We start from the raw sequence: 19,423 nt of genomic DNA, 5'->3' as shown, positions 1-19,423 counted from the left end.
TGCTGTTTGCAAAAACTACTTGCATGGATTGCTTGCTGCTGTTTCACAAACTTCTCTAGTCATTCGGTCCATCCACAGCAAGCTTAGACAAGTTAAGTATTATGATCAAAATTCTTGAAGGACTGGGAACGCATGTTGATTAATACATAGAGACAGGAAACACAGTATACAGGAGGGTACTGGATTCCCATTAAAAGAATATTTAATTTCTTCACAAGAAACAAAGCTAAACTATTTTATGAGGAAAATAGTCTTCTGCAGTACTCAGGAACTGAGGCAAAGGAGGTTAAATCAAATCATCAAATAGAATATTAAACATTTTGCCAATCTTTAGCACAGGTCTCTATAGTGATGATTATGTTATTGGGATAAATGCATGCTTGCATCTATGAATGTTAGTGAAGTGCAAACTGGCAATATTTCAGGACCTAAAGTTTGAAACCAAAATTATTCCTATCAGCCCTTTTCAGCTGGCTTTTTGAGGGACTTCAGAACACTTTATTAACTGAAGAAATTGTCTGCGGACAGGTCTGATTTAAGGTCTGGTTATTACTGTATTCAAATAACAAACTTGAATATAATTATTAACAATTGATTAAAAAAGTTAGTTACATCTTAGACTAACAAATGAGGTCTTCTTGGAGCTGATGGATGTTTTTCAAAACGTTGACAACTTTTTAATTCTGACAGAAAAATAAAGTGTCATATATTTGTGTTTTCATCTGAAAAATAGTAGAAAGTGTTCAGTTTTTGAAGTTTCATTGAAAAAGAAACAGTGATTAATTTTAACAAAAGAATAGTAAAAAAAAGTGACATTTTTGCCAAAAAAAATTTGAACAGTTCTTGTTATAACTCAACATTTCAGCTTGCTTTACCAATTTCAATTTTTAAAATTCTGAGAAGTGCAAGTTAATAAAATCTTATCTACAGCTTTTAAATCTACTGCAGGCATACTTTTAAATCTATGCAAGCAAGCAATATGGTAGAATTTCTCATCTGCATGGAAGAAATAAGTTATATCAAGGGGAGTCCACATGATTAACCAACATAGCTACAATCCCCCTTTTTTTCCCCTTTATCTGTCAGGCTTAGAGTTACAAAATTGTCAGCCTCTATTGGCATAAGGATTGAATTCAGAATTCCCCCTTCCCTCCACAGTGGCCTAACTGCCAGCCAGTCTAAGCTTTGGAACCAATGTAAATACATATTTATGAGGACACATTTATTTTTACAAGGATGCAGTCACTGAACACAGCACCTTGAAAAAAAAACAACCAAAAACAAAAGCCCTCATGCGTAACCCAGTTTAGTTTTACTCGTACTCCTTTGGTCTGGGATAATGATCATCTTAGTTTTACTTTTGTTTATGTAGAAAAATAGATATTTTCACACTGAGGAAATATTATACAAAATGTTCAGAATACAGATTATCTTGACAAAATGTGACTTGCAAACAAGCCTTGGTGAATACATTAGGTACAGTGACCTCTTTCAATACAGTTTACTAGCTAGAGGCTAGCTTGTGCAATGGATTAATGCAGCTACCTTTCATTTCTGAAGATGTAGGCTTCAGTTTCTGTTTTAGATCAAATACATATACATTTTGTGACCTCATTCTAGTCTCTAAGGGGCATTTGTCTGCATTGGAAATCTACTGCTCAGTTTGAAGTAGTGCCTAATCTCTCTGTGAACCAGATGAGAGAAAAGCAGACCCCTTGGACTCTTTGAAGAAGAGAGAGAGCACTGGGAGACAAATTTGCTTGTCAAATTTGCTAGAACTTGTCAGGCAGAATTTAGACACCTGGGGCAGAATCCTATTTCATTTAACTTGCCCCAAAGGTGGTTATATTCAATTTGTGATTATGTTTCATGTGCAGTACATGCAAGCACCCATGCACAGTAGGCTGCACTTTGGGTAGGCAACTACAAGGCACCATTCACATATACCCAGGTCTGAAACTGTAGCCAGGTAAAATCCACGACTTACATGGATTTGGAAGAAGCGGGCAGCCACCCCATGTTTTAGCCCAATGTTTTAAGGCACTCACATAGACAGTGGAAGACCCAGGTTTTAGGCCACTGCCACCCAAATGGGTCTTGAACCTACAGGTGCCTCTCCAGTCTTCCTTTTAAAACGAAGTCTCTGCATCTTGCATTTAATAGCCATTGGATACAATGGATTGAGAACAGAGGAGAAGTTTCTGCTGCATTGGAAATGAGACTAAAGGCTTAGTCTCTTCCAGAGCAGCAGGCATCTCACTAATCCACACACACTCTAGCTTGTTTGCTTCTTCCTGGCTCCACATATCTCCCTTTCTGGCCTGCCAGGAAGTCCAATTAATTTTTAAAAAAGTAAGAGGAGAGCAATTTTTATATTGCTTTAAAAATCTTGCAAAACAAGTAAACATTGTAAATACAATACATTTCCTCTTTTCAAAGCTGTTTTTGCTAACATCAACATTTAACAAAAAGTAGTTAGCTATGTTAATCTGAAGTCAGGCAGAAGGGTGGCATCTGAAAGACTTAACAGTCAGAAAGGCATAAACTTGCATAGGCTACAGACTTACTACTTCAGGTGCCTCCTAGCACTCTGAAGTATTAAGAGTACATAATAGCATCTGAAGAAGTAGGAAAACTAATGCCTATGAAAGCTTATGCCTTTCTGAATGAGTCTGCCTTGAAGATGCCACCCATGTTCAGTTTTGGGCCTCCACTGCAAAAAGGATATGGACAAATTGGAGAGAGTCCAGTGGAGGGCAGTGAAGATGGTGAGGGGGCTGGGGGATATGACTTATGAGGAAAGCCTGAGGCAGTTGGGCTGGATGGGCATTTTTACATGCGTTCCCACTATGGCGCCAGGTGCTTTTAATTAGAGAGCTGCGCTAGTTAAAAGTGCCTGTATGTCGCATGTATCAGCAGCGCAGCGTGTCCCCGCATTGAAAAAATGGCGGCGGTGCACTTTGTACTAAAGCACACCAAACGTGTTTTATTTCAAAGTGCATCACTGCTGTTTTCTCAGAGCGGAGACATGCTGTGCTGCTGATGCATGTGACATTCAAGACTGCCAGAGTGCATCTATTTATGTGCTCCAGCAGACTCGATTAATTGTGTCTGCTCTGACACACTGGATTTCCAGCATGTCAGAGCAGGCTCCCTGCATGTGTGTAAGTGCCCATTTAGTTTACAGAAGAGAAAACTGAGGGGGGATTTAATAGCAGACTTCAACTACCTGAAGGGAGGTTCAAAAGAGGATGCAACTGAACTGTTCTCAGTGGTGACAGATGACAGAATAAGGCGCAGTAGTCTTAAATTGCAGCAAGGGAAGTGTAGGTTAGATATTAGGAAGAACTTTCTCATAAGGAGGGTAGTAAAATATTAGAAAAGGCTACCCAGAGAGGTTGTGGACTCTCCATCCTTGAAGCTTAAGACCTGGCTAGACAAAGCCTTGTTTAGGATTATCTAGTTGGGGGTGGTCCTGCTTTAAGCAGGGGATTGGCTAGATCAGCATTTCTCAGCTCATGGGTCGTGACCCAAAAGTGGGTCAGAAGACTATATGAAAGGGTTGTGAACATAATTTAAAAGTGGATTCTCTTTTAAAAGAGAAAAAAAGTGTGAAGCTGTGGGTTTTGCCTTGCAGGCTGGTAGAGTTCCAGCTTAGAAGGGGCTGCTTGGGACCCCCTGGAGACAGGGGGCAGAGGGTTGGGAACAAGGGGCAGTGGCAGGCAGCTGTTTTCTACTTAAACTATTTTTTGGGTCAGGACTGGCCATCAATGTTTACAAATGGGTCCTGGTACAAAAAAGGTTGAGAACCACTGAACTAGATGACTTCCAACTTCAATTTTCTATCATTCTATGATTTTTAAAAGGCTACTGGAAACAGGTAGAATCTGGGTCAACACATAGTATATGCAAACAAGCAAATAGCACTTGCTGAGTGCTATTAAAACACGAGCAAATGCACCTTAGAGCATGTGTTAAGTGACATCCTGGCATTGCAAAGTTTATCCCTTTCAGGTGAGGATTATTTTGAGATTACAGTATCAGGTCATATGTCTCCTGACATTTACTAACATTGTCACAACATTCCAGTGATTTGTAACTGTTGCAAGTGAACATGCCACTACAACCAAGTCCTACCACAGAACAAGGTCAGAACACCAGGGCTTGTGAACACCTACTGCAACATTGGGTTGTTAAATGGCTTTGTACACTCTTGTAGTTCTATATTCATAGACATTAGGGCTGGAAGGGACCTCGGAAGATCATTGAATCCAGCCCCCTGCCCCAGGGGCAGAAAGTCAGCTGGGGTCACAGGATCCCAGCATATTGGTCACCCTATGTAGTGATCCTGCAAAGATTTACATATCTGCCTAATTTAAAGTATGTAAGTAATCCTATTGATTTCAACAAGATTATTCTACACTACAGAACGCTTATGAGACTACAAGAACAGAGTCAATTTTTGTTTGGGGATCATTCTTCTCTAGAGCAGATAAATAAATAGTGTTGACAATGTAAACATAATAAATAATGCTACTATAGGTAATTACTAATACCGTACTAATTCTACAGTATTATTATATATAAAAATGAGTCTTCTGAGTGGAATAGAGAAGAATGGAATTATTCAAATTTTGTTCTAAAAAGATTCTCATATAATAATCAGGAAGATGGTGCAAAAGAGGCTAAGCCCTTAGGCCAAAGAAAAGGAGTTAAAATTTAAAGTATTGGTTTAGGTCATAAGACAATCAACTCTGATAGTAGTTAAATATCTTAGCATATTTGACATACATTTTTAGCAGTAGGCTGGGGGTTTTTTGTTTTTTTCTATTTTCTTTTCCTACAGGAAATTTGAGGAATGTGAACAAAACTAGGAAAGTGATATTTCTAGTATTAAAATATATTATTATTTTTTGCTAGGCAGAGGTTTAGAAACCTATGATTTTGTTGGAATATAATTTGCAAGCAGATCTCAGAACTGGATGTAGCACCTCATATTATGTTTTGGTGATGTGTGTAACAGTTAATCCTTTCCCTCTGAGTTAAATCTTAGTCTTAAATTTACTCTGTAGTCAAGGGAGAATTACTGTACTTGTAGACAAAAACCAGGGGGAAAGGAGAACAGAATTTTCTATCATGACATTTAGACACAAAACAAGGATCTCTGTTTTGCTTGTGACCCTCAAGGTGGTGCTGTAGTCAAAGCATGTGATCTGAGTTTGAATTCCCAAATCAGCTATAACATGTAATTCTACTTCTGAAGTCAATGACAATACTCTCATTGACTTTGTAGGACCAAGATTTCTCTCCTAAGCTCAACCTGAATGAAAAGTGAATGTCTATCCAGGTGGTATACAGAACTGTCATTAAAATGAGGTGGGGAAAAAGTAGTGTACACACTGCCTGGTCTACATTCAAACATATGCTCCCTCTTAAACCAGTCTGAACTGTGTTTGAAAACCTGTGTGAAAGTGTGCTCAGCCTATAGTTCAGACAGGATATAGATTTAAACAGGAGGCACTGCAGAAGGATATTTTCCCAACTCCCCACCCAGGATGGCCCTATTCAAGATTGGGGGAGGTGGGGAGAAATAGCAAGACTGTTTGAAGATGTGGCTATATGTGTACATTTGTAGATTTAAAGGGTGATGGTTCAGGTGTGAAGGTTTCATGCTTGTGTATTGTTGAATTTTGAACATGTGCAGTTGGAAAAGGAACTTTCAATAGTTTTTCTTGTGGGATATGTTAACATCCTTAGGCCCTATTTTTTAGTGATGCAGGTAAGTTTTCTGGTCTATTTCTTCAATCTTTTTTTCTGAAACTCTAATAGCTCCCAGTTTTCAAGGTTAAGTGCCACTAACCTACTCTCCATATTTTGATGTTAGGGTAAGAGACATCTAAAGGACTCTGATGACAAACGAACAAGACTCGCCAGAGAGCTCCTGAGAAGTGAGAGAAACTATGTGCAAATGCTAGAAATTGTGAGGGATGTTTATACTACTCCACTGAAAGCAGCACTAGCTTCAAATCGAGCCATCCTGAGTCATGCAAATGTTCAAATCATCTTCTCTGATATCTTAGAAGTCTTACAGCTCAATAGGTATATATCCTAGAATCTTTAAGTTCATTAAGGATTTCTCATACAACTAGTTAAGCAAGTTATCTCCTTGTACTGTAGTCTGGCCCAGCTGCTTACTACAGCTGTACAAGTCTCTGGTTAGTTCGTAAATCTCCAGTTTTGCAGTTCTAAGGAACTCAAACCAGTGAAAAAAGCATGGAACTGATGTAGTTACCATTTAACTTTTGGCAGTCTGAACGTGATTGTTAGATACTGGAAGAAAGAAAGTAGAATCTTAATTCAGCCATGTTAATTTGAAGAACTCAGAAGTGTAAGAACTAAGGGTCCACTTGTGGAAACAGATCTGAATAGGCAGATCTTTGTACCTACCCAGGGCCCCAGTGAAGTGTGTTCCTGTAGAGAGGCAGTAGTTTGTTGCATAAATCTGAAGGTAGAATCATGGTCTAAAGAGGGCCTGGGTCCTAAGTCTGGATCAAAGTTTACACCTTTCTCAGATGGGCCAAACTTTGGATTTGGGTTCTAAACCTGAAGCTCATTAATGTCATATTCTATAATTTGTTGGTGGGGGGCGGGGGGGAACAACAGAAATATGAAGATCCAGTACAGGATAGGCACTCAGATCCATGGTTCTGGTTCATATCCAACTGCAGGAATACTTTTTTCCCCTTAAAAAAAAAAAGTTTCTATGGCCACTGCAAGTTTACAAATAGAAATGAAAAGACTGAGACACATTAAGTACTTAAGTCACTATTCCTCTTAGTCTCTTCCTTCCAAGATGATTTGGAATAGACTTCAAGGAAACTATGAATTTAGGAAGCAAACTGTTACCATAACAGAAGCAAGAATGTAAACCAGAGACTTGGGAGCCAAAAATAGTTAAAAGTATTTTAAATCCTTTCACAAATAACATCTAAAGACCTAAGAACAAAGCTAATAAAAACAGCAGACAAACGGAGCTTTCATCCCTGACGTGTCTATTAAAGCATCTGAGTAGAAGGAGGTATTAATAAAAAAGGAAAAAAACTGAACTAGTAGAATGAAAGAAGACTACCAATATACGTTTTATGATCTTCAATTGAAAATGTTCACTCATGTGCATGAGATGTTCAGAGATAGTTATAAAAATTTCTGTTAATAACTGTATGCTAGGAATTTAGACAGGATTGAATATATAGATATATAGATATATCTATATATATATATATATATATATAAAGTCTTAAAAAGGTGCAACTCAGTTGACTAGAAATAGAATCCAATCTGGTGCTTAACTTCCGTCATTCATTGGTGCAACAGTACCTACTTGGAAACCTCTATTTGGGTAACTTATACAGTCACCCTTTTGTTATTGCTTTGAAAGATTTCTACAGCTAACATCTTTAAATTATCCAAAATTTATGGAAGAAAATGCACGCATGTTTCTCTTCCTAAGTATTGAAGTTCCATTTCCAAGTTACCCAAATAGGGAAGGTTTAAATGAGAGAGAATTTATACTTATACACTGGCTTTCATCTAGAATAATCCTGAAGAACTTTATACAATATACAAAAATTACTTCAACCATTGGGGTGATGCTAACTAGAATGAAATATAGGATCTGGAATAACAGACACCAATTAAAAGAACCGAGAACTATTTTTAAATTAGGAAGGACATAGTTATCTAAACAGTAATGTGGCCAGGGTATTGCTGGTAAAAAAATCTTTGTCCTCTTCTTTTAAATGTAGGGAGATTTTAGATGACCTGACAGAAAGACTTGAAGAATGGAGTCCAGCCCAGTGCCTGGGTGACATATTTATTAAATTTGGCCTGCAGTTGCAAACATACACCAACTTCTTCAATAACTACACTGTCATTCTGAAAACGATTGATAAAGTAAGTACTGTAACAACTGTGAACATGCGTTATGTAGCCCCAATCTTAATTTATTTTGCTGAAAATGTAAACAACTACTTCTTCAACCTTATTGAGTAGAACAACATTTAATTAATGCTTCATTCCACAAATTAACAACATTTAATTAATGCTTCATTCCATCTGTTCCACTAGAATCATGGAGAAGCAGGGTTGAAAGGTCATCTAGTCCAACCCCCTGCCCAAGGCAGGATCATCCTGATCCAAATCCGTTATCTAAACTCTCAGCCCTGACACAACACAAAACATAACACTCTAAGCTGGCACAGGTAAAGCAGGGGAACCACAACAGCCATTGATCTGCTTCTGTAAAAAGACGTTTGCGCATGCTCAAGATACTGGGGGTATGCGAAGCGGGCCCTATTTGATTTGGATTTGGCCCAAATCAGCGACAGTAATTCGATTAGTTGATTAGGATCACTGTCCCCGAATCAATTTGGCCAAATCCGAATCTGACGATTCAATGATGATTTGGAGAATCGGTGATTCGGACGTAGACACAGCTCTAAATGTTTTTTCTACATACCTTGAGGTACCACCATGGCTCATGAATACTGCGATGCTGGGGCAGATGGAGCGTCCCACAGGAGTGTGGGGGGGCCCTCCATGTGCTTTGTGGCAAACCTGGAAGTGGACCAGAAGTACTTCCAGTCCACTTCCAGGTCTGCCAGAGAGTGCATTGGGTGCCCCCCCACCACATCCCTTTGGCTCAGCAGTTGGCCATGAGGGGACCCCAGGTGCCCCCCCCAGGCCCAGGAGGCAACAGTTTCCGAGCCAGAGTGGCATGGGGGGGGGGACCCAGCATGCTCCCCAGCAGACCTGGAAGTGGACTGGAAGTGCTTCTGGTCCACTTCCGGGACTGCTGCTGAGTGTGCTGGGGAGCATCCCATGCTCCCCAGCATGAGTGTGCTGGGGAGCATCCCATGCTCCTATGGGATGCTCCATCCACCCCAGCATCGCAGCACTCATGAGCCCCCGCTACCTAGAGGTACGTAGAAAAAACATTTAAAGCTGTGAATATGTCTGAATCTCCGAATCTTTCTGAATCTCTCCAAATTGATTTGGAGGGTTCCGATTTGATTTGGAGTGATTAAAGGGTCCTCTGATTCTATTTGGATTCAGAGATTCAGCCACCGAATCAGGCTGAATCTCCGCCAAATCAAATCAGGGATCGAACAGCCCTACAAGATACCCCAGGTAGAGGGCCATGCCTACACAAGACAGGAAGGCAAACACCACCCCCAGTCTATACCAATCCAACCATGAGATAAAATTCCATCTTGACCCCAAATACCGTGATTGGTCTGAGCCTGAGTGGAGGGGCAAGACCCTCTAGCCAGGAACATGTGGCTTTAAGTCCTAGGATAACTAGCACACCCCAGTCAAAATGTCTAGTTTTGGTTGCAGTCAAAACTCAATGCCTCTGAGGAAGACTTAAAAACACCGACACCTCTAACAGAAAGGGGAAGGAGGGAGGCAGAGACAGCCAGCAAAACCCAGAAGCATGGCAAACACCCATAGTAGAACATAGGCATAGGTATGCCTAGATCAGGGGTGTCCAACCTTTTTGATTGTGTGGCCAGATCATGAACTTCTTATCACCCAGTGGGCCGGTGAGCCATATTCAAAGACCTCCCAGGAATGGTATCACATCACCCCCCTGAAACGAAAGTAAAGTTTACTTTCGTTTCCTGTCGCAGCACCTTGGACCTCAGAAAACAGCTTGGAGGGCCGCATGGCAGTCCACAGGCCGCATGTTGGACAAGCCTGGCCTAGATGATCCCCAACCAGTGGCTGTTCAGCCTCTTCTTAAGGCTGATGGAGAGTCTATAACTTCCCTAGACAGTCTGAAAGAAATTCTAACCATGAAAAAATTATTTCTTGATATCCAATTTAAATGTACTTTGTGGCAACTTCAAATCACTGGTCTGAGTTCTGCTGTCTGCTGCAAGAGAAAGTTTTCTCCCTCTTCTTCATGGCAGCCCTTCAAGTATTTGAAGACTATTATCACATCCCCTTTTAAGCATCTTTTCTGTAAGCCAAACATGTCTAACTCTTTCAGCCTCTCCTTGTATGACTTGGTTTTCCCAGTGCAGTCCCTAGGGCTGGGACTGACAACCAGCTGGACTTCAGCACTTGCAATCCCTGTTCTGAAGGTTTGTTAGTAAAAAGAAAAAAAAGTATTATATGAGGAGAGGTACTGTATATGTTAAACTTTAGGTTTACTCATCTTGATAGGCCACACATGACTTTAAAGGTACATTTGTAGTATGGTAATTGTACTATACTATATTTATAGGTGATACTATACTATATATATTTATACTATACTATATTTATAGACCATGCCTTTAATAAGGGTAATTTTGATGATAGCATAATTTAAAGTAGCAAAGTCTCCAGCAAATTGATATCTGTTAATCCATTTCTATTTACAGTCACATTTTTACCTTTCACAGTGCAGACAAACTGTTCCTTTATTTTGGGCCTTCTTGAAAAGACACGATAAGACAATTGCTACTAACATGAGGAGGTAAGTTCTGCAGCACAGTTGCACTGTGTCAGGGCACAAAAATCAGATTCTGGGATTAAAACTAGATCCCTTATGAGAATCACAGGCTCTCGATTTAAAAACACTCTGCAAACACTACTGAATAATCATGGTCCCAGCTAATTTATGGATTGTGTGTATGTAATGTAGCTTACAGGAACTGCTCTTATGCCCTTCTAGAAGATTTGAGGAGTATATTAACTTTCTTTATGCTCTGAGACTTCACACACCACCAGACCATGCTGACCGGGAAGACCTGACAGCTGCAATCAAGAAGATGAAACAGTACAAGGACTATGTGGATCAGGTCTGTCATCTCCGAAGTCCATGTTCTCTTCTCGTCTTATGAGGTCATCACAAAAAGCCAGGAAATTTCAACAGGAGATGGGACATGAGCTGTCTTCCTCACCCAGTCCTTCTCACTGGGGAGAACTGCTTCCCTCTCTAGTCCAAATGCCAGAGCAGGGGAGACAGCAGTCCTGTCAACCAAGTTTCCTTAATAGTTCTTAGTGGCTGTCCTCTATTAAATACTTTGATGCAGCAGTATAAAAGGATCAAAAAATGGACAAACAGACCCCAGGAATAACTTCAGTAAAGAGAGGTTTCCTAGATGGGGTAGTGCTTCGGTGACATGTCAGGGTTATGGGACACTGGGCTCCAGCTGTTCTGAACTGAACAATGTGTTTAACTCCACTGACAACTAAATATTCTCTTTGCCTTCTATATTTTATGAAAATAGAAGCTCAGATAGGTTATCAGGCATAAGAAAATACCTAGCAGCTGGTTTGTTTATCCTGTAGGAGAGCTCCAAAGATATCTACACACACTGCCAAGGAATACAAAACATTAGGCTTGTCAAACCCTTGGCTTATTTTTCCTTGAGAATCTGAAACATAAGTTATTTTCTTAATCCAAACTTTCAGCACCAAATCTAGTTTAATGAAACTAACTCCTATATCATCAAACCACCTAGAACTGCCCACACATGAATCAGATTCCCACTCAGAGCTTATTAAAATATATGGGAATGTACTGATTTAAGCATGATTTGGATGAGGGTCTTTGTACAGCATACATTCTTCTCCCAGCCAAATCAGAATTAAATTATTTGTTCTCTAAAATTACTTTTATTTTCCAGCTACAGCTGAACATCAGCAGGGATGAGCAAATGCTAAATGCACAAAGAATCATCCAAGGATGCCCTGTAAGTATTTCCATCTTTTTAAAGGTAAATTATTTTATTGGATTGTATTTTTAACTCTGTTTCAGGTAGCACTTGCAGTGTTATAGCTCTTCCAGCATAAGCCTTTTTTGGTTTTTTTTCCCATTGTTGACTCAAGTTAAGTCAATAGCAAAAATATTGATTTTACTGGGGTGAGAATTTCACCTGTATGCACAATCTACTTCCAAACGAGTTTTAACTGGGGCATTTTCAGAGGTTCCGAATCTAAAAAAACTGGCTTTATAGAGTTAAAGACTATAATAACATCTTAAATAAAATTTAAAAAGTAGTAAAATACTTATAAAATAACATTATAGTTTACAGATTTCAAGGAATTTTTTTTTTTTTTTAATTTTGGTGAGACTACTTTGATTGATTTGTGTATCCCTCTATAGAAGGGGCTCGGAGGGAACCATAAAACACAGAATACTGAAATGACCTTTAATTAATGCTGCAGTCTAGCACAGCTAAGAGATAATAAAGAGAAGGAATGCCAAAAACACAGTTATCAACCCTTCTGTGGTGAAGCTGTGGAAGAAGATAAAAATATTGGAAACAGAATTAAGGTGACACCTACAGAATAAAACTCGCTGTGCCATTTTCTGCAGTGGCATTTTCATGCTGTGTTGTGATAGATGGGTTGCTTCCTAAAACCAAAACTTTGTCCAAGTCATGCTTTAAGTGGGCTGATTAACACGATTTCCTGTGCCATGTGGGTGCAGCTATACTCCTTACAGCTTAGAAGACGGTTCATTTCAATAAGTACAGTATATCTGAGGATGCCATTTAGGAGAAAAGCTTGTTTACAGTGCAAATGCAGCTTTACTGGCAACTTTCCTTTACTTGCAAACATTTTTTGTCCTTTGCTGGCTGGCATCCTGCAAAGCAAGCCAGTTCTCAGACTTCAGCAGCACTACACAGAATCTAGAAAATACAGAACTTTAAATTTTGTTGTAAATTATCTTATGACTAAGGGTAGGAGAAGCCAATGTGGTCAGACACAGTGATTAATAAATGAGAGATCACATGATGACATTACACCAGGAGTTCTCCAACTTGATCAAATATTAACTCTTTCTCTGGCCTTGGTCACCATGAAGATGAATGAAGAACTTGTCTCTGACATTTAAGTGAGAGAAAAATGGTGTTCTTACCTGGCACACAGGGGCCACTAAGAATTTGGTAAACGTTCTCTAGGGAATGTGGCTGATCTAAAAGTTAGAAAGCAGAAATGAAAGTGTTGATGCTTTCCAGACAAACAGAAGGAAGCTATACTTTATAAGACATGTATTGACTTGTTAACCTTCTATGAACTATTTATAAGTATATCAGGAGATATACTTTCCAAGAAAACGATACAGTTGCCATAGGATCAATCAGGAAATTAGGTGTTCCTCAGATTTTTTGAGCAGATATTCAGGATGGGGGTTGACGATCTCCATCTGTAACTAATTTGTACAGACCCACCCACTAAGGAGAAAATAGGATAAAATCCCCTTGACTTCCTGAAAATCAGAAAAGAATAAAAATATTAAAGGTCCAGATGTGTTTGGTCTCAACAGTCATTTCTGGATAGAAGAACATGGTCTTCTTGTTCAGAACTTGACACTGGACAGGGCTTCTGAGTCATGCCATTAATAAATCCTTATGAGTATGGGGCCAGACGTACTTTTCACAAACCATATTCAAAGTTCTCAAATTCCTTACAGCACGGTCATAAGGACAAAGCAAAAAAACAGGAAGTGTGAGAACATTAGGAGAAGCTGGGCCAGCAGACCTTCTGAAAGCTGGTTATGCAGGAGAAGATGGATGAGCCTCAGGCCTCTAATTTGCAAATGCCCTAGCCCATTCATAGAAATATTTTAAGGGACTGATTATCAAAATTTCCCTTTGGAAAGGGTCCATTGATCTGGCAGTTCTACTGAACAGAGCTGTGGGCCACACAGGTACCTGGACGAAAGGTGCATACAAGGCCAGATTCACTGCTTTCTGCATGAAGGGGGCCAAAGACAATGGAGAACGTTAGAAGCTGCTTTCTTGCTTGCAGCTACATAAAGCCATATGCACAAGTTTCTGTCTTTGCAGATTGGTGGATAAATGTTATGTGACAGTTTTTTTAGGCCAACAGAATTTCTTTTGATGTTAGATTTTGTAGCTTGCATGATTTAATCAAATTCTGTAAAATTTTAAATTGTGTAACTAAAGCTAGCTGAAAAGAGGGATTTTCCCCTCAGTGGAAAATGCTGACCTTTTGGAGAAAAAGATCAAGATTTAAAAGAAAGCCAAAATACTTTTCCTCTGGAAACAGTGCCATGATTCTATCTCCACCCCACTCCCCCGGGGAGCTGCAGTTCAGGTAATTCCTACTTTCATTGCTTGGACTACACGAACAGGATTTCCTGGGCACAAAGTCTTCAGTACATTGGAAACTCTAACCAGTACATGATGCTGCAACATATCTTCTCAGCAACACAAGTTAATGTCAACATATCAGCCCTCTGCTCTGCTCTATACACCAACTTCTCATAGAATTTCAAATGAAGTTAAAATCTCAACCTTATCTCTAAGGCCTTCCATAGCTTCAGCCCGTGTCAAAAAGACCACAAGTTCTGAGTTAAAGACTGGGATAGACAATTTTGGTCCTTTGGCACAGTGGCACTCTAACCAGTAAAGCTTGTCTACTTGGGAAACAGCGCATCCTTGGGGACTGGTCTGAGACTGCAATGAACTCTCCCAGGAACTAAGAACTAACCAAGCATGGCACATTTCTTTCATCTTGCCTTCTCTAGCAAAAATGCATAGCAACATGAATGTTAAAGAAAGCAAACCCTCCATGAAAGCTCTGATGTACCAGAAAATACAAGACACTCACCTTCATCTGTTTCTCCCCTAGGAAAAGGATGAGGGAACAACCAACCAACCAAGCACATGACAGATGTACAGTTTCACTACTTAATGACTTTCTGGAAGGTACTTGGCAATGATAGGGGCGAGCACAGTATAATAACGCATATAGAACAGAAGAGATGCTTACGCTCCCATTCTCAACTCTTGCTGTCAGACAGTCTTCACAATGAATGTGACTGCTGGAGGCAGACCACATCTTTGCTCTGAGGGCTGATCTCCCTAAAGTTCTGTCTCCCCGCAGCGAACAAGGCAGAGATCACAGCTCCCTTTGAGACAGAATGATCATAGGATTTCTAAAAGTTCAGATAAAGGTGTTTTCTCTTCTGGCTTCAATTTTTTTCTCCTTCAGCCTAAAAAGCCGTAAATTAAAAGTTTTTTTGGCTTTCTGAGAAGGGCTTGAAAGACAGCATCTCTCATTCTCTGCCTTCAGCACTCCCAGTCAGTGTGTGGATAAGGACCACTGAGATAGTTGAGCAGGCTGCAGGAAATGCAGCTCTCAGCCAACATGGGCTCCAGGCCCTTCTTGAAGCACCTTTTACTGACAGCATGCCAAAAAAATCAGTGGTCTGGCTTGGGGTTAAATTTTTCAAAGTCCCTTTCCTCCCCTAGTCTTCAGACACTTATTCCCATAATTTGCAGAATACACAAGAAAAAAAATGACTAGAGCCTCACGAATCTAAAGGGAACACAACAATCAGGGAAAGGAAATGCTTGCTTCCAGCCAGCACAGAAAGCGAGGTCTTTATTGAAATGGCTGAGAAGGCTACAAAGAAATTCCCCCTTGTCAGCTGTTTTACCTGAGAGGCCTCACCTACCATGAAAAGTTCCAGCAGAAAACAATGAGGCATTTGTTTCTGAAGTCTCTCTCTCTCATTATTTCGTATGGTCCGTCAGTCCCCAGTCAGCCGGGGCAGCAAGCATGAGGGTAAAATCTCACTCAAGGTTCAGACATGCTTCCCTGACAGGTGGACTGCTCACCTCTTCTCTTCCCCTTCCCAGGCATCTCCCCTTCCTTCTTAAAGGGAGAAGGTAAAATATGAAGTATTCCACAGAGAGGAAATCTGTCTTCTAGGTCCTCTAAAGATAAGGAGATCTAAAGCTGAAAGTTTGAGTGAGATAACTGAGACTCAACTAAGCATCTCAGAATAAAGCATGACTGGGTTTCATGAAATTCATCAGTACTTATTGATTTAGAAAATTTAAAAAAAGATACTTGCAAAGTTGAAAAACTTGTGTAGTTCTTCCTTACCTGGTTTGTAAGAGTGTGACTTCTCTATTAAAACCTACTTGCACGGAAAGACTTAAAGTTTTACCTGCACAATAAAGGACCAAGAAAGTATTCCTGCCATGCACAGATAGGGGAAGATCGTTCAGCTTGGAACCCGGATACAGCAACCTTAGTCTTGAGCTGCAGTTTCTTTGTACCTGTAAGGCTAATGTGAATATATTCAAACCCTCTCAAAAGTCCTGTAGTTAAAATCTATTTTAAATTAGATTTCCCCAACCACTTTGTAGCTTTTTCAGGACAGATGATTCAAATAACTGTATGCTCAAAACTTCCATGTTTTGGGACAAGCTTAGAAAGGAACCTCACAAGAAGTGGGAACTTGGCCACATTACTAAGGATGAGTGAGAATAGCACAGACATAGAGGGAGAAAAAAATAAGGAAGGTCAAAGCCCAAATTGGGATATAACTAGCAAGACATAGAAAGCAATAAAAAAAGTATTCTATAAAGCCCTTGGCGGATGTTACATTTAGGTTGCTATTAATATGTTCATTGTTACACGCCACACTATTAAGAAATGTATTACCTGGTAGAAAGCTGCAAAAAAAATGAATGATGATTCAGCCCCAAAGATGTTCCTTGTTAAATATGGAATCTCTTTGGGGTTTGTTTGTACTGTGCTTTAATTTGAATGTATGGCATGTTACACTGAGTGAAAGTGTTTAGCCAAGCCTTCCAGCATCCAAGGGTGCATTGTTTTATCCCCTCTCCCCCAACTTCTTTCCTTCAAGGGGACTCATACTGAACTCTGCTGCCCCAGGGAAGAGATTAGGTCCTCTACTGAATGGGGAGTAGAAGTTAAGAGTGGTTGAAGCAGAAAGGCTAAAACATTTAATGCCTTTTTTCTTCAGCCGTAACAAAAAAGATCAGTTATCAGATGTCAGGCAGAAATCAGGGCAGGGTGGCACCTTAGGATGCCTATACACATGCAGCACAGCTTCCCCTATGCGCTGTAATTACAGCATGCCGGCGCAGGTTCGATTAATCGAGTCTGCTGGAGTGTGGTAATTGCTGCACTCTAGCGTAAAGTGTACCAGTGTCCCCGCACTAAAAAATGGCAGTGAGGGTGCTTTAACTAAAGCAAACCCGCTGCCATTTTTCAGCACAGGAACACTGATGCATGAGACGCTCCGAGAGCTTTAATTAGCTCCATAATTACAGCAACTTTTGGAGCCGCTCTGTTTAAAGCGCCCTGTCCCCACTCCCAGAGCACATGCTTAGAGACTAACTTGTTCAGAGATGCTTACTAATTAGGTGACAGCCTACTTTGTCAGATGTTATGAATGGACTTGAGTCTGACTTCAGACTAACATGGCTATAACTACCTTTGTATTCGAAGACAGGTACAGTTAAGAGCAACCATACAGGAGACGATAAATCTTGCATAGGAAAACACAGGTCAGATTATTTAAACTAGTTGGATGTTTACCAGGGCTTGATGGGATTCATCCTAAAGGACATAAGGAATTATCTGAAGTAATTTAAGAGCCAAAGACTACTATCTTTGAAAACTCATGGAGGTCAAGTGAGATCTCACAAGACTGGAAAAGGGCAAAAATAGTGCTTATCTTTTAAAAAAGGGAACATGGAAGACCCAAAGAATTGCACATTAGTCTTTCTAACCTTGATAACCAGAACAACAATTTCTCAAGTCTGGGCGGATCCCTTTCTTTATGAGGGAAGGATCTGATCATTGGCCACAAACATTCAGTATCTAAGTTATTGTTCCAAACTATCTTTACTTCAAAAGAGAGACAGGTCATTTCCCATCTGATTTGCTAAACAGTAGTAGACCTTTCTAAAGATAATGTTTCTGACAAAACCACTATGCACACTGGTGTCCTGTGGGAATACCATCTTGCTTCATTTCCAGCCAGCAATTGCAGCTACATTGTATATAAAGATTCTCCCATGCAGGGGGAAATTTTTTTTTGACTATTACATGACTTGAGATATGGCCCAAGAGGGAGAAATGGATTATAATCTGTCTCATGCTGTGGACAAGCAAACTCATGCCTCCATTTTCTTTCCTCCAGTTTTTTCAGAATTGTGTATATATAACTACTAACATGGCAGAAAACCTTCAGTGTTGCTTAGATGTAGTTGGAAGCTCTGCTCTGCTGCTTTTCTTTAGTTCCTCTCCTCTAGACTGTGTGGGTAGGCCTTGTAGATCATGAGCCCAGGCTCCGTCCTTGAGGTTGAGACCTTCAGGCCAACCTGTAGTGTCTTTACTGCCCCTGATTTATCACCCTCCCTGGAATAAAAGTCAAAAGTCTAACACCTTTGTCCAGAAGGGCTTTATGGAGGGTACTAGAATGAAAATTCATGGGTTATATTTTCCCTTTCCTTGGCCATCATGAATTTTTGAGTAATTTGGCTCTGAGACCAGATGATGGAAGAAAGAATGACAAAACATTTCAGTTTTGGAAAAGGGGTGTGTGTGTTTTATTTGTTTTTTGACACAATCAGGATTTTCTGCAGAAAGCAGAAATTTTCCATAAACAAGTTGCTTAGTCATGCATCTTATTTCTGTGACAAACAGTTTGGAGGAAAATTTTCAAATAGCCCTACAAATTAAATTTGTGATTTAATGACAAATTGATTTAATCAGTCTCACCTCCATCCTTGGCAAAGTCTTTGAAAAAATTATCAAGGCTCACATTTGTGAGAGCCCGGCAGGACAAATTATGATGAGGGGAAACCAGCATGGGTTCGTGGCAGGCAGATCGTGCCTGACCAATCTAGTTTCTTTTTATGACCAGGTTACGAAACGCCTGGACACAGGAGGAGGGTGGATGTTGTATACTTAGACTTCAGGAAGGCGTTCGATATGGTATCCCACCCCATACTGGTGAACAAGTTAAGAGGCTGTGACTTGGATGACTACACAGTCTGGTGGGTGGCGAATTGGCTGGAGGGTTGCACCCAGAGAGTCGTGGTGGATGGGTCGGTTTCGACCTGGAAGGGTGTGGGAAGTGGGGTCCCACAGGGTTCGGTCCTTGGACCGATACTCTTTAATGTCTTCATCAGTGACTTGGACGAGGGAGTGAAATGTACTCTGTCCCAGTTTGCGGATGACACAAAACTGTGGGGAGATGTGGACACGCCGGAGGGCAGGGAACAGCTGCAAGCAGATCTGGACAGGTTGGACAAGTGGGCAGAAAACAACAGAATGCAGTTCAACAAGGAGAAATGGAAAGTGCTGCACCTAGGGAGGAAAAATGTCCAGCACACCTACAACCTAGGGAATGACCTGCTGGGTGGCACGGAAGTGGAAAGGGATCTTGGAGTCCTAGTGGACTCCAAGATGAACATGAGTCGGCAGTGTGACAAAGCCATCAAAAAAGCCAATGGCACTTTATCGTGCATCAGCAGATGCATGACGAATAGGTCCAAGGAGGTGATACTTCCCCTCTATCGGGAGCTGGTCAGACCGCAGTTGGAGTACTGTGTGCAATTCTGGG

The 19,423-nt window shown here is 40.5% G+C and overlaps 1 protein-coding gene across 1 annotated transcript in view; it reads left to right on the top strand.

The window, feature by feature from the left end:
* Nucleotides 1-19,423, top strand: part of ECT2L (epithelial cell transforming 2 like) — a 68,981-nt gene that overhangs the window by 39,678 nt on the left and 9,880 nt on the right. Inside the window, exons 14-18 of the mRNA XM_025200313.1 lie at nt 5,885-6,099; nt 7,806-7,953; nt 10,452-10,525; nt 10,694-10,850; nt 11,682-11,747. Of these exons, the coding sequence (XP_025056098.1) occupies nt 5,885-6,099; nt 7,806-7,953; nt 10,452-10,525; nt 10,694-10,850; nt 11,682-11,747 (660 nt within the window). The remainder of the gene's footprint in view (nt 1-5,884; nt 6,100-7,805; nt 7,954-10,451; nt 10,526-10,693; nt 10,851-11,681; nt 11,748-19,423) is intronic.

This window comes from Alligator sinensis, unplaced genomic scaffold (assembly GCF_000455745.1).
Source record: "Alligator sinensis unplaced genomic scaffold, ASM45574v1 scaffold542_1, whole genome shotgun sequence".
Taxonomy (NCBI): Eukaryota; Metazoa; Chordata; order Crocodylia; family Alligatoridae; genus Alligator; species Alligator sinensis.
Note: the sequence above shows the minus strand (reverse complement) of the source record. Positions and strands in the feature narration are given on the sequence as shown.